Raw genomic sequence first — 26959 nt, 5'->3', positions numbered from 1 at the left:
ATAAACCTCTGACTTTATTCTCATAATATCACAACTTTTCTTCTCATAAACCTCTGACTTTATTCTCATAATATCACAACTTTTCTTCTCATAAACCTCTGACTTTATTCTCATAATATTACAACTTTTCTTCTTATAAACCTCTGACTTTATTCTCATAATATCACAACTTTTCTTCTCATAAACCTCTGACTTTATTCTCATAATATTACAACTTTTCTTCTCGTAAACCTCTGACTTTATTCTCATAATATTACAACTTTTTTTCTCGTAAACCTCTGACTTTATTCTCATAATATTACAACTTTTCTTCTCGTAAACCTCTGACTTTATTCTCATAATATTACAACTTTTCTTCTCGTAAACCTCTGACTTTATTCTCATAATATTACAACTTTTCTTCTCGTAAACCTCTGACTTTATTCTCATAATATTACAACTTTTCTTCTTATAAACCTCTGACTTTATTCTCATAATATCACAACTTTTCTTCTCATAAACCTCTGACTTTATTCTCATATTACAACTTTTTTTCTCGTAAACCTATGACTTTATTCTCATAATATTACAACTTTTCTTCTCGTAAACCTCTGACTTTATTCTCATAATATTACAACTTTTTTTCTCGTAAACCTATGACTTTATTCTCATATTACCACTTTTCTTCTCGTAAACCTATGACTTTATTCTCATAATATTACAACTTTTCTTCTCGTAAACCTCTGACTTTATTCTCATAATATTACAACTTTTCTTCTCGTAAACCTCTGACTTTATTCTCATAATATTACAACTTTTCTTCTCGTAAACCTCTGACTTTATTCTCATAATATTACAACTTTTCTTCTTATAAACCTCTGACTTTATTCTCATAATATCACAACTTTTCTTCTCATAAACCTCTGACTTTATTCTCATATTACAACTTTTTTTCTCGTAAACCTATGACTTTATTCTCATAATATTACAACTTTTCTTCTCGTAAACCTCTGACTTTATTCTCATAATATTACAACTTTTTTTCTCGTAAACCTATGACTTTATTCTCATATTACCACTTTTCTTCTCGTAAACCTATGACTTTATTCTCATAATATTACAACTTTTTTTCTCGTAAACCTATGACTTTATTCTCATAATATTACAACTTTTCTTCTTATAAACCTCTGACTTTATTCTCATAATATTACAACTTTTTTTCTCATAAACCTCTGACTTTATTCTCATAATATTACAACTTTTCTTCTCATAAACCTCTGACTTTATTCTCATAATATTACAACTTTTCTTCTCATAAACCTATGACTTTATTTTGAAATCTCAGATTTATTTATCTTTTCCTCAGTGTGGCCCTAATACTCCATCGTACCATCGTACCATAGACCTACAACAATGAAAAATATAATTTGAAATGTAATAAAAAAAAACAGTTTATACAACATTTCCCTTTTTATAAATCCACAGGAGAGGAGCTAGAGAGACTTTTCAAAAATAATCTTATTTTGAAAAGCCTCACCGGAAGTTACGTCATCCATTCTTCTTCGCTTCCCCTGCTCCTGTAGAGACCGGCCGGGTGGATTAGCTAGCTCGGTTAGTTAGCAGAAACAAGATCCTAAAAATCACTCTCTGTCCTTAAACATGTCTCACCCAATCCCGTCTGACAAGCCTTCAAACCAAGAAAACCCCCGGGTCTACTTCGATGTAGACGTTGGAGGAGAAAAAGGTCAGAACATTTAGATTTTAATATTTAATATCATCTTTTAAGGGCCAGTTAGCATTGTTAGCTTAGCACAACTCCTTGTAGAAACTGTTTTCTGCTAATAGCTGCAAGAAGAAGAGTTAGTTTACTACTCTTTAACACATATAAGTCAGTGTGTAAAACATCAGCATGCATAGCTGGCTGATGTTTAATGTGAGCTAGCTTTAAGTTGTTATAGAGATTACATGAGAGTGCAGGAACCACGTGTGCTTGTGTTGTCTACAATGACTTGTACATTTAGCCATCCTCAGGCTAAGCTTTGCTGTCATACCACTGTAATACAAAGTGTTCATAGTTAAAGCAGTTAGGGATTATTAATCAGCATCAATGTGTAGGTAGATTAATATTATCTCAAGTGGTTTATTGATTATTTAACAGGCAACAAATTAAAACCACCACAAAGAAGGAGTAGTCTGATGAGGCCTGATGCTTCCTGAATACCTCCTGTTCCACTTGTTTTAGTAAAGATAACTACAATAATGCAACAATAACCTGTTTGTATGTTTAAAGTATGTGATGACTTGGTCCAGACTATACTAAAGGTTGTTTAGTAAATCAGAATCTGTGACTAAACAGTAATACCACTGCAACAAAGTGTTCATAGCAGTTGGTGATTATTAATCAACATCAATGTGTAGGTAGGTTAGTATTATCTCAAGTGGTTTATTGATTATTTAACAAACAATAAATTAAAACCACCACAAAGAAGTAGTCTGATGAGGCCTAATGCTTCCTGAATACCTCAACATCCTGTTCCACTTTTTAGTAAAGATAACAACAATAATGCAACAATAATAACCTGTTTAAAGTATGTGATGACTTGGTCCAGACTATACTAAAAGGTTGTTTAGTAAATCAGAATTTGTGACTAAGCCTGTACAGTAATGATACACTGCTTTGCTGTCACACCATTGTAAAACACTATGAACAAGTGTTCATAGTCATAGCAATTGGTGATTATTAATCAGCATCAATGTGTAGGTAGGTTAGTATTAACTCAAGTGGTTTATTGATTATTTAACAAACAATAAATTAAAACCACCACAAAGAAGAAGTAGTCTGATGAGGCCTAATGCTTCCTGAATACCTCAATATCCTATTCCACTTTTTAGTTAAGATAACAACAATAATGCAACAATAACCTGTGTGTATGTTTAAAGTATGTGATGACTTGGTCCAGACTATACTAAAGGTTGTTTAGTAAATCAGAATTTGTGACTAAGCTTGTACAGTAATACCATTGCAACAAAGTCTTCATAGTAGTTGGTGATTATTAATCAACATCAATGTGTAGGTAGGTTAGTATTATCTCAAGTGGTTTATTGATTATTTAACAAACAATAAATTAAAACCACCACAAAGAAGTAGTCTGATGAGGCCTAATGCTTCCTGAATACCTCAACATCCTGTTCCACTTTTTAGTAAAGATAACAACAATAATGCAACAATAATAACCTGTTTAAAGTATGTGATGACTTGGTCCAGACTATACTAAAAGGTTGTTTAGTAAATCAGAATTTGTGACTAAGCTTGTACAGTAATGATACACTGCTTTGCTGTCACACCATTGTAAAACACTATGAACAAGTGTTCATAGTCATAGCAATTGGTGATTATTAATCACCATCAATGTGTAGGTAGGTTAGTATTAACTCAAGTGGTTTATTGATTATTTAACAAACAACAAATTAAAAAAACACCACAAAGAAGAAGTAGTCTGATGAGGCCTAATGCTTCCTGAATACCTCAATATCCTATTCCACTTTTTAGTTAAGATAACAACAATAATGCAACAATAACCTGTTTGTATGTTTAAAGTATGTGATGACTTGATCCAGACTATACTAAAGGTTGTTTAGTAAATCAGAATCTGTGATTAAGCTTGTACAGTAATACCACTGCAACAAAGTGTTCATAGTGTATCATAGTAGTTGGTGATTATGAATCAACATCAATGTGTAGGTAGGTTAGTATTAGATCAAGTGGTTTATTGATTATTTAACTGGCTGCAGCCAATAAATTGAAACCACCACAAAGAAGTAGTCTGATGAGGCCTAATGTTTCCTGAATACCTCAACATCCTGTTCCACTTTTTAGTTAAGATAGCAACGATAATGCAACAATAATAACCTGTTTGTATGTTTAAAGTATGTGATAACTTGGTCCCAGACTATACTAAAAGATTGTTTAGTAAATCAGAATCTGTGACTAAACTTGTACAGTAATGATACACTGCTTTGCTGTCATACCATTGTAACAAAGTGTTCATAACAGTTGGTGATAATTAATCACCATCAATGTGTAGGTAGCTTAGTATTAGCTCAAGTGGTTTATTGATTATTTAACTGGCTGCAGCCAATAAATTAAAACCACCACAAAGAAGAATTTAGTCTGATGAGGCCTGTTTTGTAATGCTTCCTGAATACCTCAGTATCCTGTTCCACTTTTTAGTAAAGATAACAACAATAATGCAACAATAATTACCTGTTTGTATGTTTAAAGTATGTGATAACTTGGTCCAGGCTATACTAAAGGTTGTTTAGTAAATCAGAATCTGTGATTAAACTTGTACAGTAATGAAACACTGATTTTTTTTTTTTTCTTTTCCTGTCTGCAGCTGGCCGAATAGTTTTCGAGCTGTTTGCTGATATCGTCCCAAAAACTGCTGAAAACTTCAGGGCTCTCTGCACTGGAGAGAAAGGCATTGGCAAATCGACTGAGAAACCGCTGCACTTCAAAGGATGCCCGTTCCACAGAAGTAAATAGAACCTCCACATCTGCATATAATGAGACATTTCAGTCTGGAAGGACACCTTGACATTTTTAGTACACATGCGTGTAGAAGCAGCTAAAAGGACATCTAATGCAGTGAGCCATTTGGAGGATCTCTAGTTTCTTACTTACTGAATTCCTCTTTTAAAAAAAAATACCATCTATTTAAGGTGTCAGTTCACCAACATGCATGACAAGTAAAACTGCATGCATGACGAAATTATTTAAGGGGTGATTGGGTAAACAAAATCACAATAATGGACAGATAAATGGACAGGTAGCTGCTGAATATTGTAAAATTAAGACATTCATTCACGCTTTTTGAGTATAGAGTATAGTATTTAAAAAGTAGCTAACTGAATTTAGCAGGTTAATTGAACCTTTGGCTCTTTACTTTTTAAATTAGGGAGCCTGACATTCAGTCTGTTTTATCTGTAAAGTAATTTGGCTGTAAATTTGTTTCTTGCCAGTCATCAAGAAGTTCATGATCCAGGGAGGTGACTTCTCCAATCAAAATGGCACTGGGGGTGAGAGCATCTATGGAGAGAAGTTTGAGGATGAAAACTTCCACTACAAGGTAAATCCTTATTATCTGGGTCCACCGCTAGAAAGTCTACACTATTGCTTAATTCCTTCATCATCGTTATTACTTTTAGCTCTATTAAGGAGACCAAGGGATTCTTGACTTTAAAAATAAAAGTCAGACTATTTGAAATACATTAAATAATGTACATATCCCTCCTGGATGTCTCAGACAGTGACACATTTTATGAGGAGTATGCTGGAATCTTTATAGCATTATCTCCACTTCTCTCTCACAGTACTTTTTATTGTAATCATCTAAATAAAAAGGCATACAAATTTAAACTCCTTTTTTAAATAATCATACATCCTAATCTGTGCATTTGTTTCCTGTTTCTGTGTGTTAGTAGTTGCCATCTTTTCTCTGTTGTAATCATTTATTTCCTTCTCCATGTAGCATGACAAAGTGGGTCTGCTAAGCATGGCCAACGCCGGGCCAAACACTAATGGCTCTCAGTTCTTCATCACTACCGTCCCCACTCCACACTTAGATGGCAAGCATGTAGTCTTCGGACAAGTGTTAAAAGGGATGGGAGTCGTAAAAATGCTGGAGGCCATTGACACTACCGAGGACACCCCCATAAAGGTAAAAGTTTTCGATTATATAACAAATTATATAAATAATACTTTTACCTTAATAATACTTGCTTTACCACTGTGGTGTTGCTTCTAGGTGTTCTGTTGTCCTCTTTATTTTGTATTTTCTTCTGTGTAAAGACCAAAATATCTCTGCACAGTAAATTCAAAACCTGCAAGACACCTGGTACAAATGAAGAATATGATTTATAATGAAAAAAGGTTTAGAATTTCTGTTGAACAGTTATTGTTGCTTTCACAACTAGTCAGTTGTAAATATGTTGGCACCTTTTAAAAGAAGTAACCAACCCAAATAAACATTTTAAATCCATAAACCCCAGACATGACATAATCATTGAACAGGAATTCATGACATTTCTATTTCATTTCTGTCTAAAACTTGGGCTAATGTTTACCTTTGCAGCCGTGCGTCGTAGCAGACTGTGGTGAGCATAAGGACGAGGACAGCTGGGGCGCTGCATCGATGGATGGATCAGGGGACGTCCACCCAGACTTCCCCGAGGACTCCGACCTCGACTTTAAAGATGTAAGTATCGGTGAGGTCTTTGATCTTTGGCAGATCTGCGGGCCTCAGTTGGACCGCTCTGGCTTTTTGGGAAATGTGCCCGTTTCAGGATGTGTTAAATAGCAAACACTGGAGACATGGTAAAACTGTTACTATACAAATTCAAGGGCTTTTCCTCAAAATGAGGGATGATGGATAATTACCAACATTTTGAGTATGCTCACTTTCTTTTTCAACTTTACAACATGTCTGATTATGTTTCTTGCCTTTTGCTTTCAGGTTGACAAAGTTCTGTCTGTTGCTGAGAATGTGAAGAATATTGGAAACAGTCTTTTTAAGAATCAAGACTGGAAATCTGCAGTCAACAAATATAGCAAAGCCCTCAGGTAATATACTGCGTCACTGTGTGTGTGTGGACTACTTTCAGTCACAATCGCCTTCATTTCTATATTACAGGTGTGCATTTGAGAAGCACACCTTCAAAGCAACCATCCAAATTAAATAAATAGTGAACACTTAAATTACATTAATTCTATGTTTTTTTCTTATGGTTAGAAATCCCATAAAAAGACCAAACCAACAACGCTTTAGTCCATCTCCTAAGACATCACGTCTTCCTAGCCTATATGTAGAAATCAGCCCGACTCCCATTTCTTACTGCTGAGTTCACGGATAATGTAGTTTTATTTTTCTTAAAAGGGCAGTCATTTGCTAAAGCATATGGACTCTACTCCTGAGCACGGTAAACATGACCCCATTTGAAGGCAGCATCAAATACAGTTTGGTCACAATTGTATGCAAACACAAGTTCATATAGAGAGAAGAAACTGAAGGAAAGTGTGCAGAAACCACCACTTTGAGACAGATAAATCAAGCAACAATGCTTGTGAATAAGCAACAAACTGCTCTTATTCCAACACCAACAGTAAGCGTGATATTTTTTAATTTTTAATTTTACATCTGCAGGTACCTGGAGGTGAGTGGAGAGCTGCTGGAGGAGGTGGCACAGCAGAAGCTGGAGCCCACAGCCCTCAGCTGCTTCCTCAACACAGCAGCATGTAATCTGAAGATGCAGCTGTGGCAGGATGCTCTGGACAGCTGCAATGAGGTACAGTTGTCAGTGGGGGTTATGTGTCAGACTATTTGTTTTTCGCAGTATACAATATATCTTGTTCTTAACATTTATTATCTTTGAACGTTGACGTCATTTTATGTCTGGCAGGATAAAGTCAACTTCCCAGAAATATGATTTATGTGCAAATTAACTTAAATAAATTCGGATCCAATCAGTGTTTTTCGGAGGAAATATAATGAGCCTTTAAAAAATAATTAAGTCACAAACTAATATTGCCAACATTAATAAAACATCAAGGACAATATAATTTAATTTGTGATGTGTATTTCTGTTTTTCTGTCGTGTCTTACAGGCTCTAGAGCTGGACCAAGCGAATACTAAGGCACTTTTCCGGAGGGCCCAGGCCTGGCAGGGGTTAAAGGAAAACAGCAAAGCCATGGTAACATCATCACTATACATGTCTGTATACTGTATATGGATTATCTGGTTTTATACAGCATAATTGGCACCACAGGTGGTAGATGTAGGAGAAAGAAATAATGTGTTGTTGTCAAGCAGATGGTAATAACTGCTCATTTATTTCATTGTTACATGTCCAGACGCATTGATCTTGGTAGATGTTCAGTATTTGAAGCAGTCTGAGGTCAGTTTTGACTCACCAAATTGTTTTGTGCACTTTTCAGATCGATCTGAAGAAAGCTCAGGGAATAGCTCCAGAAGACAAAGGTGGGGAATTTGTCTTCGTTATTTTTCTGTTTGTTCATCCCTGACAAAAAATGCTGCAAATATTTCCCCTTCTTCTCCCACATTTACATATTTTAATTTATTTATTTACCATTTCATGCATATTCAGATGTATTATTCCAACTTAGTATGCAAGCTCATGAAGAAAAGTAGTCCGGGACTGCAGGAACACGTCAAGTTTGTTCCTGGGGGAACTGAGTAACTGTATTCATCATCCCAAGACCTCTCAGGATGCAAATTGATCATATTAGTCGCAATAACCGCAATATTGCAATACCGTGCTATTTGCAAACCAACTGCAGGGGATGGCAAGCAACTGTCACATCCGCTTTGTTCATGTCTTTTTATTTTTTAAGTCTTTGCAATGAGTGTGCAAAAACAAGTCATCAGCTAAAGATAAACAACACTGCTCTAATGCTAAAACTCCCTCAGCTACCTGTGGGTCAAATTGTTTCTGTCCAAATTGTTTAAAGAATGGACGCTTTATCTAATTTGATCTGAGCGTTTTATCACTGTTTGGTTAGTCTGATTGTTAGGGGAACAATTTGGAAGTAATACACCACCCTAATATCTTAAAAACTTGAGTGTACTGGCTGGGATTGGGCTCTCTGCAAATCTGGAGCTCTAAGCAGCAGTTTATTGGCTGCTAGTTAGGAGATAGGAGCTATCAGTGCACATCATGATCTGTGCCTGCAAGAGCAAGGCCATCTTTAAAGTGAAATTGACAGCATGCAGAAAGACAAAATGTAGCGCATTGGGCATCAAAAACAATGATTTGAAGTCCAACACCCCAGGTGAAACAGACATAATAACATTCGGTGAATCGATTCACTTGTTGATCTAATTCAAAGTGTTTTTCTTTTTGACAGCTATCGGCAACGAGCTGAAGAGGGTTCAGCTTAAAATCCAGGAGGAGAAGGAGAAAGAAAAGCAAATCTATGCCAGAATGTTTCTGTGAACATTTCACCCAAAATGATGCAATGAATTCTTGTGAGTAACGTTTATCAATATTTGAAGTCATCTCTACGTGGGGGAAGCTGCACCCAGATAAAGGCGTTCTGTAACCAGGTGAAAATGTACAGTATTTTCAGTTGGTGGGTCCTTTCATGTTTTCAAGAGGGCACATTTCTCACTGTGTTGTTTTAAGGGAATAACTGTTGTAAGCTTTGACCTGTCTTAATTCTGACAAGTGTCTTCACTGTAATGAATAGTTTGAGTGTTAGTCTTGATGCATGGCTGACTCCACTGCTCTCAAAAAACTGGGTTCACACTTTATACCGGTCCTTGTTCTGGGGTTTTGAAGTAGTTCAGCAAAGCAAAAGTTGTCTATGTATTGTTTCATGGATTTTGATACAGTGCCCCTCAGCCTCATACAGTACATCCATCTGTTTTTATTTATGTTTTTTACAGAGTTCAATAAAACGATAACAGTCAAGAGTTCTTTATTCATTACTGTGATATTATCATCTAATGATTTTATGTACAATACTGTGTGGATGAAATGCTGTCCAAATATACCTGGAATAAATGAAATAAAGCTTAATTTGAGAACTGCTTGTTTGCTTTATCATTTACAGAAAGATTTTGAAGGAAATATATTAACTATTACAGTTAGTTGAGTACTTCTTCAAACAGAAATAAAAGCCACTTTAAAACTATTTAAAATGCCCATATTGTGGATTTTGTAGCATTGATGCAATAACTGCAAACTGTCCTCTAACTTCACTTTTATATGGTCCTGTATTTTGCAACTTAAAATCACTATAAATTAAGAATTTATTTCTAGTATCCTTTCTTTTTGCATATTTTCTTTTTCATACTCTCAAAAACAGATATATAGTTATTCATATTTAGGCACATTCACCATCATTGTCAAGTACCTCAACCCTGAATGATGATACTTTACAGTTAACTTTCTAGACAAAAAAAAGGTAAAAAAAACCCAAAGATGTTCACATTCCATTGTAGGCTGGTCCTCCGCCGCCTTCAGGCACTACCCAGTTGATGTTTTGGCTCGGGTCCTTGATATCGCAGGTCTTACAGTGGACACAGTTCTGAGCGTTTATCTGCAATCTCATCCCTTCTCCTGTATCCTTGGGAACGTACTCGTACACACCTGGGAGAGTCGGTGGAAAGGAAACAAACTAATTAGAAAACATTGAAACGAAGGATGTGAGATATTTCCATTAATTTACATGCTCCACTTTCTCTTCTGATCAGGAGTTATGTTTTTTCTTAAAAGATGAATGAGGAACATGACAGTGTTAACCATTAGGAATGGAACAAATAATGCAGCAATGCACCATCATTGTTTTTTGCATGATACCTTATTAATAAACTGTTCTGGCACCAATAGCTCCTGTGAGTCCTAACTGTAGTAACGACAACTTGCCAGCTACTTGAATGATGTTGCTGTTAAAAAGAGACTTTGATACACACAGTTTTTACATTTCTTTTTTGCACTGTATTACCTATTGCAGAATTGCTCGTATTATTATGCCATCTATACAGTAAAACTGTGAGATACCCAATAATTCCCAACCCTATTTTTGCTCCGTGGTAAAATTATGAATCTTTTGAAATCAGGAGGCTAACAGAATAGTCAAATGTCAATCTTTGCTTTCTGTAAGATGTTACTGATTCTATTTTGAAATACTTGCCATCAGAAACGTTACCTAAGAGAAATAACAGCAATAAAACCTGACAAAACATTGAGTGTGAACACATGATGTGGACACATCTGAGCCTCATCATAGCTTAAATTATTCTTAATGCATTTGTTTTAAAGCTGAAAGGTTGACCTGACTGTTAATGCCCGCTGCAGCAGCAAAAGGTTTAAATGAAAGATAGCAGAGTTGATTGTGGACTGCAATGCGGTTTCACTGGCTCTCTTTTGAACATACATGCTTAGATTGAGTCACAGATGAAGGTAGACTACGCGAATGTGGATCATATTTGGTCTCAAAACACTTGTTTGAAATTGCTAATGACAATGGCTTTGGGAGGAAGTTGAAGTTTATTGTTGGAGCCTGATCATTTGATGTGATTTGCAGGTTAAAATAGATATCTATGTGTTTATAAAAAGACGTCAGTTAGCACAGGTAAAAAGTTCTACAACATCTTGTGGACATATTTGATGGCAAAAGTTGTACAAAAGTACTTAAAAACTAAAAGCGTTACATGAATTAAAGTGTTAATGCACGGATATTCAAGTGCGATGCCATGGCGGCTTAATCATCTCTGCCTACAAGGCGGATTAGTCTGTTGGTGACGTACTAGAAGTGACTATAAATGAGGTTAATTAGGTCAAGGTTGAAAAATAGTCAACCTATCCTTTAGACTTTAAAGGGAAAGTTCATAACAGGGTTCAGCCGTCACAATTGCCTGCTGGTTTTTGACACTACCACCATTTACAAGTTTCTGAAAAGCCATGCCAGCCAACAATGCTGAGCCCATAACTAATTATAAAATTAAATTAACCTTCCTAACCCAAAGCTGCAGCGCGCACAGAGCTTTTAAAGAAATTGCCGTCCTGCTTTATTCAATCTCCCACGCTCTTTGTCGTGGCTCACCTCTGTGGGACACAAAGACTGTCTCACTACACATTTTGTCCACGTTAGAGCAGCCTCTGACCACACATCATCATGTTTCAAAGTTACCACAGAATTCAAGAGGAAGCCAGGTGAAAAGGTTTCTTTGTCTTTTTTCTGGAGACCTTGTATAAACACATAGTGCCCTCATTAAAACTTGTTTTTTTAGTTTAGACTTTTTGAATCGGCAGCTGTTTCAGTTCAGTAGTTTCAGGTCACAGGTGAGGTATTGCAATCCTTCATAGAAGAATCTACATGACCATGACATTTTCTCATCAAAGTCAGGCATGTTTCCTCCAGGATGTTTGTTGTTTATTCAAAGATGGGAGTGTTTACTTCTTTACTGTAGTGGTTGTTTTTCACAGAGAGGGCCTGAACCTTTTTTTAATATCGTCTCCAAAGAAAACTGGTCCGCTTTGTTTGGAGTGACGATACAACCTGGACCATCTAATTTAAGTCAAAGCACAAGGTTTGATGAGTTTAGTGGAGACATTGACATTTGATAGCCAACAGTTTGAAAATCTAAGAGTAATAAACTCACCCGAGAGCCAACAAGAGTCTGGAATAATTGACAACAATTTTGATTATGAATTAATAATTTCTCAAGTCTCTGATCAAGCAAAAAACAAAAAAAATAAATCAAAACAGTTGGTGGTTCAAGCTTCTCAAAGGTGAGGATTTGGTGCTTTTATATGTTTTATATCATAGTCCAGAACCAAACTATATTCAATTTACTGTTGGTCGGACAAAAGAAGCAACATGAAGATTCTTTGAGTTAATCACGATATCAGATTTTCACTACACGATTATTGTGGCCTAAAGACTTTGCAATCATTTTATCGCCATATCTATAGAATATTTGAAAAACATAATAAATGGTATCAGTCAAATTCCTCTTTAACTTTGTTAATTGTGCATTTTGTCTCTTTTTTTGGTATATAAATTTCACTCAAAATACGGGTGTAGGGAGGTGGAAAGAAAGGGTTACTGTATTATTTACACGGTATTATCATAATATGTATTAACATGATCTATATTTCATTTTCAAATATTACGGTTATCGTCAATACCGGTATATCGCGACACCTCTACTTTGAACTCTGGGGAATTGTGATCAGCATTTTGATTAATAAACCACGATTAAATTGGAAAAATATTTGACACTGAAAAGTCGTCTACGTTAACTTCAGCCCTACCTAACTGGTATGAACGCCACAATGTGAACGACTAGCACAGACAACACTATCAAGTGTATTTTAGATTACAGGAATTAAATTAGGTTTAGGGTTGCAACTATTTTTCAACATAGATTAATCTGCTGATAATCTTCTCAATTAATTGTTTGGTCTATACATCAGAAAAAAAAAATGCGTTGTGGTTCCTCTAGTGCAAATTGACAGATCCTGATTAACTTTGATACTGGTGTGAGACTTAACATTTATCTGCATCCTGATAGATTGTGTGCTGGAGGCTCTACAGAGGCCATGATTTTGTTACCTGCGGGGCAGAAGCGTTGCTCAGGCCCGTCGTATATGGCCAGGTTCCTTTCGACGGGGATGGAGTCATTCTTCAGGGTCAGATGGGCGGGCTGGTCTCCCTCGTGGTTGGTGCCACTCAATGCCACAGAGGAGAGCAGGTCAAAGCTTATCTTGCCGTCTGGTTTGGGGTATTCAATCGGTGTGCACTCTTTAGCTGGTTTCAGCGAGTCTGCATCAAGGCCTGCGACAGATCGAGAACAGTCGGTTACGTAATGTAAATGTTGATTTTTCTCTGCCGAGATAAGATGACCTCATACCTCACCTGAAGATAGACCACTGGCATTGTGCTGTGCTGCTTTGAAAAACTTTACTGCTCCACGGTATACAATCAGCGAAGGTCCCTACATTGATCTCTCACAATACTCACAATGCTTTTGTACTGTGTGTGTTTACAACCACGTAGCTGTTTTCCTGAGAATGAACAGTGTAAAGAGGTGCAATGACGCTGAGGAAAATTTTAAATCACATATTTCAGGATAAAAAAAAAAACATCTAACTTCTTCTGCTCGTTTCACAGACACTTTTTTTCCTCTTCATCAAATATGAGCTCTCTAGTAACACATGATGTTTCTTTGTCTAAGTGCGTTAATGTAGGCAGTGCACGTAGCTAGCTCCAAGTGATGAGAATGAGGTGTGTGGAACCGGAAGCAAACAGTTGTTGACCGTGTCGGCATGGCTGGCGTGGTTGAGTTTAAATTCGCTGAATGGAAACATTACTGTGATTGAATATGGACAATACTGCTATCTACTCATGCGATGGTGGGCATGTGCATGCCGAACTGTGAATAAATGGGTCGCTGAATCCAAAGATATACAGCGAGCGCACTGGACATTGGTTTATTTTTAGCCCAGAACACGCGCCTGAAACAAGTTCACCCGGTTCACCCCTCAGTGGTTTATTTAGGTATATTGGTTTTGTTGAAAGTCACAACATTCAGTAAGGAAGTTACTCCGAGTCCTCCTGACTGAGCTCATTGTGTGCTGCCGGTGTAGTCATGATCTGGTGACACTGTTTTGTTTAGAACCGATCTTCCTTTTTTCCTACACCAATAGAGACATCAGCTAAATACATAAAATATAAACACATTTAACAAAAGTTAACACCGAGCTGTACAATGATCTCACCACAGTGTTTGAGCGTCCACGGCTCTTTTCCTCTGAAGATCCAGTAGAAAACTCCGGTGTAGACCATGCCACCGTACAGGCCAAAGTAATTATGGAAGGACGGCCTGATGTTTCTTACTGCATGCAGCTCTTTCCATATCCACGACTTCTTCAAATCCTCAGCGTACTCAGGTATGTGGAGCCCTGGGAGGATTTGAAAAAAATAAATTGAAGCATTTTAATTTCCTTCCTGCTTTTCTGTTATCATGTTTACTTTCCTGCACATTGATAGAACGAAACGTTGATTCATTCTGACCTTGTAAAAAATAGCTTTATAAATTAATGACACTAACACAGAGGTTAACATTTTCCATTGGCAGAAATAATCCCTATAAAAACATTCACAGTCAGGTAAGTGGACTTTCCTTATCAACTAGGACGCAGCTCCTGGTAAAAGACACAATTTCCGCAGCATTAAATTGCATCCACCTCAATAAAATTAGAGCGGCGGAAGAAGTTTCACAGGCGGATCACCTCAAAGTCTCGTACATAAAACCAAAACTGTCTGCATAGCACAATACCACATGGACTAATGAAGTCATTTGGCTTAACTATGGCTGCATTCACACCAAATCAGGCATTGTGGCGGCGTGGGAGAGTCACTTCATTGACTGCGACGATTAACGTCTTATGTTCCCTCGGGGCTGGGTTGTACAGCTCTGGATCGCCGTTTACGTGATTGGCCACCACAGCGTGATTATGAGTTGCGTTTCTCCAAAAGTAGATTCTGTTTCTACTTATATATATCTGTCTCTACTTATCTAAATGTCTTTGTGCTACAGAGAATTATCAAAATGATGTAAAAACGTCATGAAAAATGATTTCAACTACCAGTAGTGAGTAAATAAGTCAACAGAGTGTGACAAAGATGGATCATAGATCATTTTGTTATGATTCTTACTGACATTTTTATAGACATTGCAGTTTTTTTTATTGGTATACCTGCAAGAATTTGTCCCCTTTGGACCTTTGTTAAGTTTTCTCAGGTTGCTTTGAAAACTTGAGTTTACTGCCTGAGCTTTTATAGCTGACAATTGTTGCTGCCTGTCATTCAACCTGTTATGACCCAGCCCTGTTGCAGTGTTTGTGATTATGTAACTTCAGAGTCAACATCATTTTGTCTACTGTCTGTATAGCATGGTTTCTGAACTTAACTAACCTTTACAAGCTATGACCCATCAGGGAGTACCTGAGTGAAATACAAACTGGTGCTACTATCATGACTATTAATGGGTCTTAAATTCTGTACCTGCTGTCTCTGAATCCGGACTCTCTGCTGTGACTTTGGGGAAAATGGCCTCGGCCGCCAGCATGCCACTCTTCATGGCGGTGTGGGTGCCTTTGATCTTCGGGACGTTCATGAAACCGGGGCTGCAGCCGATCAGCAGCCCTCCAGGGAACGTCAGCTTTGGGATGGACTGGAGAAAAAGAGGAGAGAGTTCATGTCCATGTTTTAACTCTGTTGCAGTACTTTGCTTTATTTTTATTTCCTCTTAATAGGTATACTGTATGCACCAAACACCAAGGCAAATTCTTGTATGTGAAAACCTACTTGGCAATAAACCTTAAACTTCAAAACTGGATTTCAAGAATGTGGTCGCTGTTCAATGTGAGATCAATAATGGCATCAGTATGTCCATAATCCTACTGGATAATATCAGCCACAAAGCAATTATCACATGTGAAATCATGAGGCGTATTATAAACGTAAACGTCTTTAAATGAAAAACGTGGTTAGTTTTTATCAGCGAACAATTGGTATGTTCTTAGATTCAATTTCCATGGCTCATGAATAAGGAGAACTAAATAAGCAGTCATCCACTTTCTATGGCTTATCCAAGTCCAGGTTGCAGGTTGATCAAGATAGCCCAGACATATGTCTCCCAAGCCACATCCTCCAGCTCATCCTGGAGGATCCTGAGGTGATCCCAGTTCCAAGTGGGATATAATCCCTAAAGCTTGTTTTGGGTCAGCTACTGGGTTTCTTCCAAGTTGGATTGGTCTGGAAAACCTCCACTGGGAGACTCCATACAATGTGAATGAGCAGTGGCTGATGTTACTCATTATATTGTAAAACAATGAACTAGTCAAAAACAGAGGTGTCATATAGTATAATAAGATCTTACTGCAATTAATTGCCTTCATTTGATGTTTCACAATGTGGCTTCTTATTTTTCCTTCATCCATAATTCCAATAATGACACTTTTTTAAATAATGGCACTTCATTGCTCTCAGGTAAAATTTATTCTATGTTAAAAAACAGTCTATATTACTTGGCTGTGAATTTTGTCATTGGAGGGGAAAATATATTAATCTAACCTTATTTGAAATCTAATCTAAAATCTTTGCCCAATAAGAGTGATATCTGATAGATCAAAGGAAGTTATCCATCTTTGTCTTGAAAACTTTCACTATTAAAATACAGTAATAATAAAATGAGGCTGACTGAGGACGCACCAGAAAGGAACACAGATTTGAGAACTAAAACTACCTGCTTCAGAGACTTACAGACGCATTTGATGTACACGACAAATAAATCAAACACACAGTGACGCATCAGCGGTAGTGAAAACTGTTCAATAAACTAAACTAAATTAGTAACTAAATTAGTAGCTTGTTTCTGTAGTCATTCTTCTGTAACAACATTGTTGTTGTCGTTGATGTTTGCAGAGTAAATTAGATTTGAAATGTATAATTTGCAGAGGGCTTCAATTAAATATGAAAGTATGAATACGTTTAAACAATCCCCGTAGAGAAACTGGCTAATTTAATGCAGTCATGCACAGCAGTCTTCCCTGTATTACACAAATATGAGCTGTACATTTTGTGGTTTCTCCAGTGACATAGCTGCAATCAATCTTTTGACATTTAGATTAAGTTGGTTTTAGGGTTCATTTGGCACATTTGATAAACCAGTTTTTATGCCAAACCAGTGTCCTTACTGATAATGAGAACATATAGACATATACCTGGAATCCTCCCTCGTTCAGAGCCCTGGCTCCATATGCAATCCTGGTGCCTCCCTCCAGTGTGGGAGCTACGAAGGGATGATGCTTCCAGCGCTGGAACTCCCTGAAGGGGCTCAGGTAAGGGTTGGAGTAGTCTAGACCAACCTGGAGTGGGAAAAAACATTACCAGCTTAATCAAATACATTTAAAAAACAAGTATAACAAACCTAGTAGACAATAGATAAAGTGGGAAAAGGTAGAGGGTTTGATTAGGTTCTGAAGCTACTGTGGTTTAGAAAAGAAATCTCATTATTTGTTCCATATTTTCTTGTTCCATCTGGACAAGCTTCAAACTGTTGGTACTGACACTACAAATCAAGCTTTTATCATCCTTGATATCTCTAAAACTTAACATGTCTTTATATAGCTACCAAAGTTCACAGTGAATCTCAGTGATAAAACCAAACCAGGTCTTCCGTCATCCTCTGACTTTGTGATAAGTTACAAATTTGACAGAGGTGCACAGAAAGGCTTTTCGTGGCAGGAAATGGGAGACTTGTCAGGATATGACAAGTGGGACAAACTGTCCCAGTCCATGTGTGCAGAATGACAGATGTTTAAGTAAGAAGATTTAAAGCTGTAATCACTGTCAGTGGTGTCTCTGAATTTACATAAATGAGATGCCTTTTTTTAGTTTATTTACTAAATGTCTAAAAGTCATGCTTTTACCCATGACACGTTGAGTGACAGACAGCCCCGTCATTTGCATAATGAGGCAGAAATATATAAATAAATGTAAAAGGAAATGTGTAAAGAAATGTATAAAGAAAAGAATAGACAAATAAATAAGTTTGGGGAAATAAATAAGGAGTGAAATGCAAAGGGAAAATCGCGCAGAAATAAATAAATGCAAAAATACATAAATACATACATTTAAAAATAAATATAAAATAAATGCAAAAATAAACAAATAATTGCAAAAATAAATGAATAAATAAAAAATAATTGCAAAAATAAATATATACATAAATAAAAAGGAAATTAAACAGAAGCGTAAATAAAAAAGGGAATTAATACAAACATAAATAATTAAAAAGCAAATTAAAACAGAAATATTAATTTATGTCACATTTGATCAATTAATTACTGGGTATATTTATTTTTTTAATTATTTTTGCTACATTTAATGACATTTATTTATTTATTTTTATTTTGGCAGGTTCTGTCCTCTAAGCTTCAGGGCGATGCTGGACATTATCCCTTACGTATTGTGAGTAAACTGATACAGAATATTTAACCTATTTTAAATTAAATCCAGGCACAGAGACTCATTTTTTGCAGGGATATAATATAAATATGATAATCTACAGTATATTTCCACAATACACTTCACAGTGAAATGTAAAGAATAAATTCAAGGTTTTATTTATTTGTCCTCTGCAGGATAAATAATGCACAGTGATAATGTCAAACTGCCCACGGCTTGACTATTTATTCAGAAGCTCAAGCTGCGGTTATTTACTGCCTGCACGTCTGTTTACATCATTGTCAGAATGTATACAAAGCCGCTCACCACAAAGCCCAATGCCACCAGTGGCTCTCCTTCATTCAGGTGATAGAGGAAGGATCCTCCATATGTGTGTCTGTTCAGGGGCCAGCCCACAGAGTGCTCCACTCTGCCGGGTCTCCACTTCTTCTCATCAACCGTCCACACCTAAAAAAACACAGAGGGGACAAAGGTTAGCAACAATCAGAGGAATCCTTTAAATCTATTCCTTCATTCTTTCTGACTGACACAGCCTATGTTTGGCTTTACTATAAAAAGGGTGAAAATACTACTTGTATTTATGTTGTGACTGAAATGAAATCATGAATTTACACCATCTTATGTACACAGCATTGAATCCCCAGTGTAGAAACAACATTACAACAACTACTTTCATCAGCCTCCTCAGGATGAACTCATTACAAATGATCATCAAACCAAATTTAGGCCACAAACAGAGTGACCGATAGCATTAGATTTACGTGGGCGGTACATGTTGCTTGCCTCCTTCAGGCCAATGGCGTAGGTCTGGGGCTCACAGTTCTCACGCAGGTTGAATTGCTTGTAAAGCTGCTTGGCCAAATGGCCATGACAGCCCTCTCCAAACAATGTGACTTTAGCATGGAGCTCCATTCCTCTCTCAAAAACATCCTGAAAGCAAGAGAGGACACATAAATAGATTGCATGAATGAGAAGCAACTGAATATAATACAGAGAATAGTTAGAGTGGTAGGATAACAACCACTGAATGGCTTTTCATGGAGAGGAAAGCAACATTTGTAATGTGTGATCTGAAAAAATACCTGTACAAAAACATCACATTTTTCTTAGACACAAAGGAGAAGAAAAGGAGCTCCTAAATGAATGATGTACTGAAATGATGCACTAACCTTAACTATCTACATAATACTGCCCTTATATACAATGTGTGTGTGTTACATGTCACAACATGCTGCATAAAACATTATATTAGCACATGAAATAGATTTTTTTCAAAAACAGTGCACCTTTGAGGGACTATTTAATTCTCTCTTTGAAGCAACGTATAAACTCCCTTTTAAAACTCTGTTATGGATAAAGGAGGTCAGTTAATGGAATTTGTTTATGCTTGATGCATCAAAAGAAAGTGCTCATGTTGGTTTTTGTGTCGCCTTTATATCCTTTCAAAGGGGCCTGATGTATTAAAGCTATTCATGTATAGGCCTATATTGTAAAGAATGGCCTGTATTTGTATTTTTTCATTAAGCCTGAAGTGGCGACAAAGCTGACAGTAATCAGTAATTCAGTAACAGTAATTCTTTACTGTACAATACCTTCGGTGAGCCATCTTTGGCGATGCCTACATCATTGGTGGCAATTCCTTTTACACTTCCATCTTCGTGAAACAAAACCTTGACAAAAGTATCACAGATAAAGGTTAACACTTTAAGCTGTAAACATGTTTAATTAAGATGACTGAACAAGCACAAACTGGGGCACTGATTACAGGATTATATCATTTTTGGCATAAAGGGCCAATGTGTAGCATTTTGGGGGATTTATTAGCAAACGTTTTTCAAGTTTTCATTAGTGTATAATCACCTGAAACTAACGTGAGCTGCAGAGTGCAAAACTGTGGTACCACCAGCCGCTTGTCTGACTTCTGTTGCTCCTAAAGTAGTGTTATTGTGGTAAGGATGGCCTCTGAGTGAGGCGAACGGCGTTACCATGGTTTTGCACTCGGCGGCTCATGTTACCACAGTCTTGGAAAGGGAGCAGTGAGCGCAGGGGTACTCAGTTGGTTGCAATCTGCAACCACACCACTAGATGCCACCAAATCCTACACACTGTGCGTTTACAATCTACATGTCCACTGATAGAGAGAAAGACAAAAGGAAAAAAAATGAAAAATGTTTGTATTGCATGCAAATTGTCATACAAGAAATTCAAAAGGTGGTCTCACCTCAGATGCAGCATAACCAGGGTACAGCTCCACTCCAAGCTCCTCGGCCTGCTCCCCCAGCCAGCGCACAAAGTTCCCCAGCCTCACAATGTAGTTACCATGATTCACAAACGGCAGACCTACAGACAACCAGAAAAACCTCAGTACAAACCAACAAACCAGTAGGATACCAAGTGGTAATTTTAACACCTTTTTGTCAATACACAATTTGCAAGTTTCCTCAGTTTGAAATTTGAATGGTGTGGCAACCCCTATGGTTATATGTGTCTTTGAAGATCTCATATTTATTCAGGCATACAATATGTCTGTTCACACACTACTTGCACTGAAATGCAGATGCATCCTTTCTGCTGGTTTTGAATCCCCTACCCTCTCACCTCCTTTCTCCCAGTGGTGAATAACATGATATTTACAAATGTCAATCTGTAAACGTCTTGTCAGACCAACGTTGTGGCTTACAAAGAAAGCATTATACCGTTTTTTTATTCAAACAATAAAACAGGCTTTTACCTGGCAAAATGGGGACAGGGATTCTGTGTTTCTCCGTTAAAATGCTGAACACATCTTCAGTCACTGGAGTGTTCATGGGTGCCTGAGGTGAGAGCACAATGTGTGTTGATGAGATTTTGACTTCATAGGAATTTGTGTGTATAAATACATGCACATTCTTACATAGATACAGTGTAGGTGTATGCAAATCTTGGTGAAAAATTTCTACTGTATTCCAGTGTGTATAGTATGTGTAGCTATGTTACATAAAGCATTGCTTTTACACAAGAAGTGAAGACAAGTACAGGGACACGTAAACAGCTTTGAGAGACTACAGAAAGTAAGACAAAAACAACAACAGCAAAACTGAAGAATTTGTTTGTGTGTGTGTCTTGTGTGTGATCGGGATAATGGGTGTATGACAGGCGTTGAATGAGGCTAGGTTGTACTATAAGACATACTGTATATCTACACATAATTACACATATAGGCTACTGTACATATACACACATATCTACAAATGCATGTACATACATATATTTTTCCTTTTCCATAAAACAGTGCTGACAGTCATATAGTATATTACACAACAACAACAACAACAACAACATGGAACCCCTGATGTAACCATCCCTTATGGTATAAAAGTAGGGCATCTTTGTGGATATCAATCCATACATCAAGCTCACAAAGAAGAAGTGTTGAATAAGACACTCACCCCTCGTTCCTTCCAATCGGGGAAGAGTTCGTTGAGGGCAGTGGGCTCCACACAGGCTCCTGACAGGGTGTGTGCTCCAATCTGAGAGGCCTTCTCCACAAGGCACACTCGCAGCTCCTTCTCATGTTCGTTGGCTAGCTGCTTCAGACGAATGGCTGCTGAAAGTCCAGCAGGGCCACCGCCTACTATCACCACATCTGCCTCATCGGCAAACCTCTCCATTTCGATCCCTGGGAAAGGGGATTAAAAATCACAACCAATTGTAATTCCTGTTAATTTTGAAGATTTCTTACCAAGTTGCTGGTGCAAGATTTACTATTTTAATAATAAATAACAGTTCAGTAAATCTATGTCTTTATTGGTCACATTTTGTTTTATAAAGTTAAGAAAGCAATGTTTAAGTCAAGCCTGATGTTGCCTCACACATAAAATAAAGCCTGGAGCACACAGCCCGCTTCATGCTCGCGTGACGGCAACGTCGCGTGTTGTTTTTTATTTCGGCGTCCATGTTAACAGGTTAGAGTGGACACACTGCCCGCATGAGACGCACGTCAGACGCACGTCAGACGCGCGTCTATTTTACGCTGGGGCCACACAGCGCGCTTCAGGCTCGCCTGACGGCAGCGTCACGTCGTGGCCGCGTCATGCCCACCTAGGGTGTTCACACTAGACGCGAGTTACCCACGTCTCGGGAGCGTCTCGGAGCTACCTGTCAGCTGTGTTTTTGCTGTTGCTGACAGCCCTTTCTTTCTACATAGAGTTTGCCTTTTAATGGCCATTTAACTTCATAATAAATGTGATTTATATTTATTTAAGACAAAAAAGGGTAAGAACTGTGTGATAATTTGTAAATATTATTAAAAACAAGCAAATAAATTCATACATAAATATTAATATATAGCCCATATAAATCCCTCTTTACTGTCAGTGAAGAGGGATTTATATATATATATATATAAATCCCTCTTCACTGACAGTGAGGAGGGATTTCTATGGGCTATATATATATATATATATATATATATATATATATATATATATAAATAAATCCCTCTTCATTGACAGTGAAGAGGGATTTCTGTGGGCTATATATTAATACAAAAAAATAAATAAATACATTAGTAGTAAGAGAGAGCCTACAGCAATCCCTCTTCACTTTGACTGGCACAGTTTTAAACAACATTTCCAGGGGGTTTCGGGTTCCTGTTCTACAGCATTCCAGGTTGCGGCTTTTATCGAAAACGACTTAATTTACATCTGGGGCGGGACAGCAATTTACATTATAAATGCTGATGTTCCGACATCTCAGGCAACTTGGAGCTTTTCACCACCTTGTTGCTGAACTGCGCCTTGATGGAGAAAAACACCTGAAGTATTTCAGAATGATAAATATAAGTAAAGTGTTTTTTTTTTATTATTATAAAACAAAGCAAAATAAACAGTTTCGTTATTTGTTAACCTTTAGAAAACGAAAATTATTATTAAATATCTTTAAAAAAATTAAATAACACCTCTAAAAGAAAGAACAATAAAGTTACGTGGTGTTTGTTGAGAGAGAGATAAAAAAAAAACACTTTACTTATATTTATCATCAGTTGCCTGAGATGTCGGAACATCAGCATTTATAATGTAAATTGCTGTCCCGCCCCAGATGTAAATTAAGTCGTTTTCGATAAAAGCCGCAACCTGGAATGCTGTAGAACAGGAACCCGAAACCCCCTGGAAATGTTGTTTAAAACTGTGCCAGTCAAAGTGAAGAGGGATTGCTGTAGGCTCTCTCTTACTACTAATGTATTTATTTATTTTTTTGTATTAATATATAGCCCACAGAAATCCCTCTTCACTGACAGAAAAGAGGGATTTATATGGGCTATATATTAATATTTATGTATGAATTTATTTGCTTGTTTTTAATAATATTTACAAATTACCACACAGTTCTTACCCTTTTTTGTCTTAAATAAATATAAATCACATTTATTATGAAGTTAAATGGCCATTAAAAGGCAAACTCTATGTAGAAAGAAAGGGCTGTCAGCAACAGCAAAAACACAGCTGACAGGTAGCTGAGATGCTCCCGAGACGTGGGTAACTCGTGTCTAGTGTGAACACCCTAGGTGGGCATGACGCGGCCACGACGTGACACTGCCGTCAGGCGAGCCTGAAGCGCGCTGTGTGGCCCGGGCGTAATGATCCCAGTCACTTCCACACATTGAGGCATACAGCTTATTAATTAAACACTGGTATCAGAGCTGTACTCAAAGCCCAGGTATCGGTATCAGGACTGAAAAAGTCGGATTGGTGCATCCTGGATACACATACACTAGAGTGCATGTAAAGATGGTCATTGATAGACTACATTGTTAATGGTAAATTGTAAAAGAAAGAGATGTCTAGCCTAGATCATCACAATGGCCAGAAACAGTCTTGAGTACTAACTTTAGATAGTGCAGTGTCTTACCTTCCCATCTTGAATCTTTGTCTCGGGAATGGATAGTGTAGTGTGTTGTGATGCGGGGTGTTGACACCGAAGAGCATGCCCTTCTGTTTAGTGTTGTGTACGTCTGAGGGGCAGCATGATCTATCTGTACTGTCCTCAAAGCCCGGATACACCTGTGGGCTGCAAGAGAGAGAAAACAGATCTCAGTCAAGACCAGCTGAAACTGGTGGTCATGTGTGTGGTGCTGTATACTATCTTGAGTGCTCACTGGTTTAGTTCAGTCTGATCTGGTTCCCAAATGATAAAACACAAATTGAAATATTGACAAAAGGAGGCCGGTCTGCAGGACAGATAATGCACACATTGCACTTTCATAGACTGAACTACTGGAGTTACCCTGCACTATACTCATTTTTAACAGTCTCTTCTACACTATATTCACTTTTGTAATAGTCGTGTATCACAGCTGTTACCCTGCACTATATTCAGTCTTAACAGTTTTCTTCATCTCCTTGTGTTTTTATATCTGGTATATTTTTTTTGTACTTTGCACTACTAACTTTGTACTGCCTTTTTACTAACATGTTTTACACTATGGAACTGTGATGCTGGAAACTTGAATTTCCCTCGGGATCAATAAAGTTACTATCTATCTATTTATCTATCTATCTATATATATATATATATATATATATCTTTCCATCTATCTATCTATCTATCTATCTATCTATCCATCTGTCTATCTATACGTCTGTCCATCTATCTATCTATCTATTTATCTTTCCATCTATCTATCCATCTATCTATCTAGCTTTCCATCTATCTATCTATCTTTCCATCTATCTATTTATCTATCTATCTATCTATTTATCTTTCCATCTATATATCTATCTATCTATCTTTCCATCTATCTATCTATCTATCTATCTATCTATCTTTCCATCTTCTCATCTATCTATCTATCTATCTATCTATCTATCTATCTATATCTTTCCATCTATCTATCTATCTATCTATCTATCTATCTATCTATCTATCTATCTAGGGTTGACATGTATATCTATCCATCTATCTATCTAGGGTTGACATGTATATCTATCCATCTATCTATCTATCTATCTTTTTATCTTTCCATCTATATATCTATCTATCTATCTATCCATCTATCTATCTAGCTTTCCATCCATCTATCTATCTATCTTTCCATATATCTATCTATCTATCTATCTATCTATCTAGGGTTGACATGTATATCTATCCATCTATCTATCTATCTTTTTATCTTTCCATCTATATATCTATCTATCTATCTTTCCATCTATCTATCCATCTATCTATCTAGCTTTCCATCCATCTATCTATCTATCTTTCCATATATCTATTTATCTATCTATCTATCTATTTATCTTTCCATCTATATATCTATCTATCTATCTTTCCATCTATCTATCCATCTATCTATCTAGCTTTCCATCCATCTATCTATCTATCTATCTTTCCATCTTCTCATCTATCTATCTATCTATCTATCTATCTATCTATCTTTCCATCTTCTCATCTATCTATCTATCTATCTATGGTTGACATGTATATCTATCTAATGTAGTGAAAATGACAGGCAGCTGTCAGTTGCATCAGTAGCACCATGCTAGCTAGCAGAGTTAAGTGTGTAACCACAGCTAAGCTAAATTCAAAGTCCAATATTTGCAAACAAACATCCTTCTTAGGTAGCAAAACACTTACTTACACTTTCAAAACAACAACACCTTTCTGAACAAGTCTAAATATGGATATAACAACGTTAAACCAGGACAAGGACAACAGTTCAAGTGAACTATATCTGGGTTCACCTTTCACCTACATGTTAGCTTTGATGCTAACAAACACAAGAATGCTGCACTGTGTTGGCTAACAACAATAGCATTTGTAGAAGTCAAACTCAAAGAAAACATACAGTCAGCAACATCTATAACAGGCTAACAAGTATGTAAAGCGTGTATTGATATCTAAAGACACTGTGGGTGAAGAAACAAGTTAGTAGCTTTGACCAAGTCCAGTTAGCTGTTAGCAGTTAGCTGACGTACCTTTACTCGAGTATCTTCCAGCTGGAAACATGATCAGCTACTGTGAGCTCACTGGACTCCAGCTGAAGTGAAGCTGTGCTGAAGTGAAGCTGTGGTGTCCTCACGTCGCTGCAGGTGAACAGGTTGTGTAACCAGATTAGCAAACAAATGTTGTCCAGAGAGACACGTTACCAAATCACCTCTCATAACAGAGACGGTGGAGAGCGTCACGAGCTGCGCTGCTGCTGCGCGGAGAGGTAACTGCGCAATGTAGATCTATAAATGCCCCTCTCTGTCTGAGTGTTGGTAGATCTGATCTAGGAATCAGTGTTAAATCATCCCTGTATGTAAAGAGTGCACACGTGGTGTGTCGCCCAAAGGTGAGACATTTGGAGTTAAGTTTATTAAAGGTCCCATATTGTAAAAAAAAAAAAAATACATATTCATAGCTTTTATATTATAAAGCAGGTTTAAGAGTCAGAACTA

The 26959-nt window shown here is 37.1% G+C and overlaps 2 protein-coding genes across 2 annotated transcripts; one reads left to right on the top strand and one right to left on the bottom strand.

Annotated features, from left to right (window-relative positions):
- The first annotated feature begins 1527 nt into the window (after nt 1-1527).
- Nucleotides 1528-9585, top strand: ppid (peptidylprolyl isomerase D). Its single transcript, XM_037780049.1, has 10 exons — nt 1528-1723; nt 4377-4517; nt 5002-5108; nt 5511-5699; nt 6114-6236; nt 6495-6601; nt 7182-7323; nt 7643-7729; nt 7974-8016; nt 8904-9585. The coding sequence occupies exons 1-10, from the start codon at nt 1639-1641 to the stop codon at nt 8990-8992; spliced, it is 1113 nt and encodes a 370-aa protein (XP_037635977.1). The 5' UTR covers nt 1528-1638; the 3' UTR covers nt 8993-9585.
- Nucleotides 7852-26733, bottom strand: etfdh (electron transfer flavoprotein dehydrogenase). Its single transcript, XM_037780048.1, has 14 exons — nt 26495-26733; nt 24432-24590; nt 21971-22200; nt 21274-21355; nt 20764-20882; nt 20135-20212; nt 19326-19472; nt 18849-18989; nt 17297-17440; nt 15576-15744; nt 14288-14470; nt 13122-13343; nt 8761-10150; nt 7852-8598 (listed from the first exon to the last, which is right to left on the bottom strand). Exons 1-13 carry the CDS (start codon nt 26523-26525, stop codon nt 9987-9989), a joined length of 1869 nt encoding a protein of 622 aa, XP_037635976.1. The 5' UTR covers nt 26526-26733; the 3' UTR covers nt 7852-8598; nt 8761-9986.
- Nucleotides 26734-26959: the final 226 nt, after the last annotated feature.

Source organism: Sebastes umbrosus, chromosome 9 (assembly GCF_015220745.1).
Source record: "Sebastes umbrosus isolate fSebUmb1 chromosome 9, fSebUmb1.pri, whole genome shotgun sequence".
Lineage (NCBI taxonomy): Eukaryota > Metazoa > Chordata > Actinopteri > Perciformes > Sebastidae > Sebastes > Sebastes umbrosus.
Note: the sequence above shows the minus strand (reverse complement) of the source record. Positions and strands in the feature narration are given on the sequence as shown.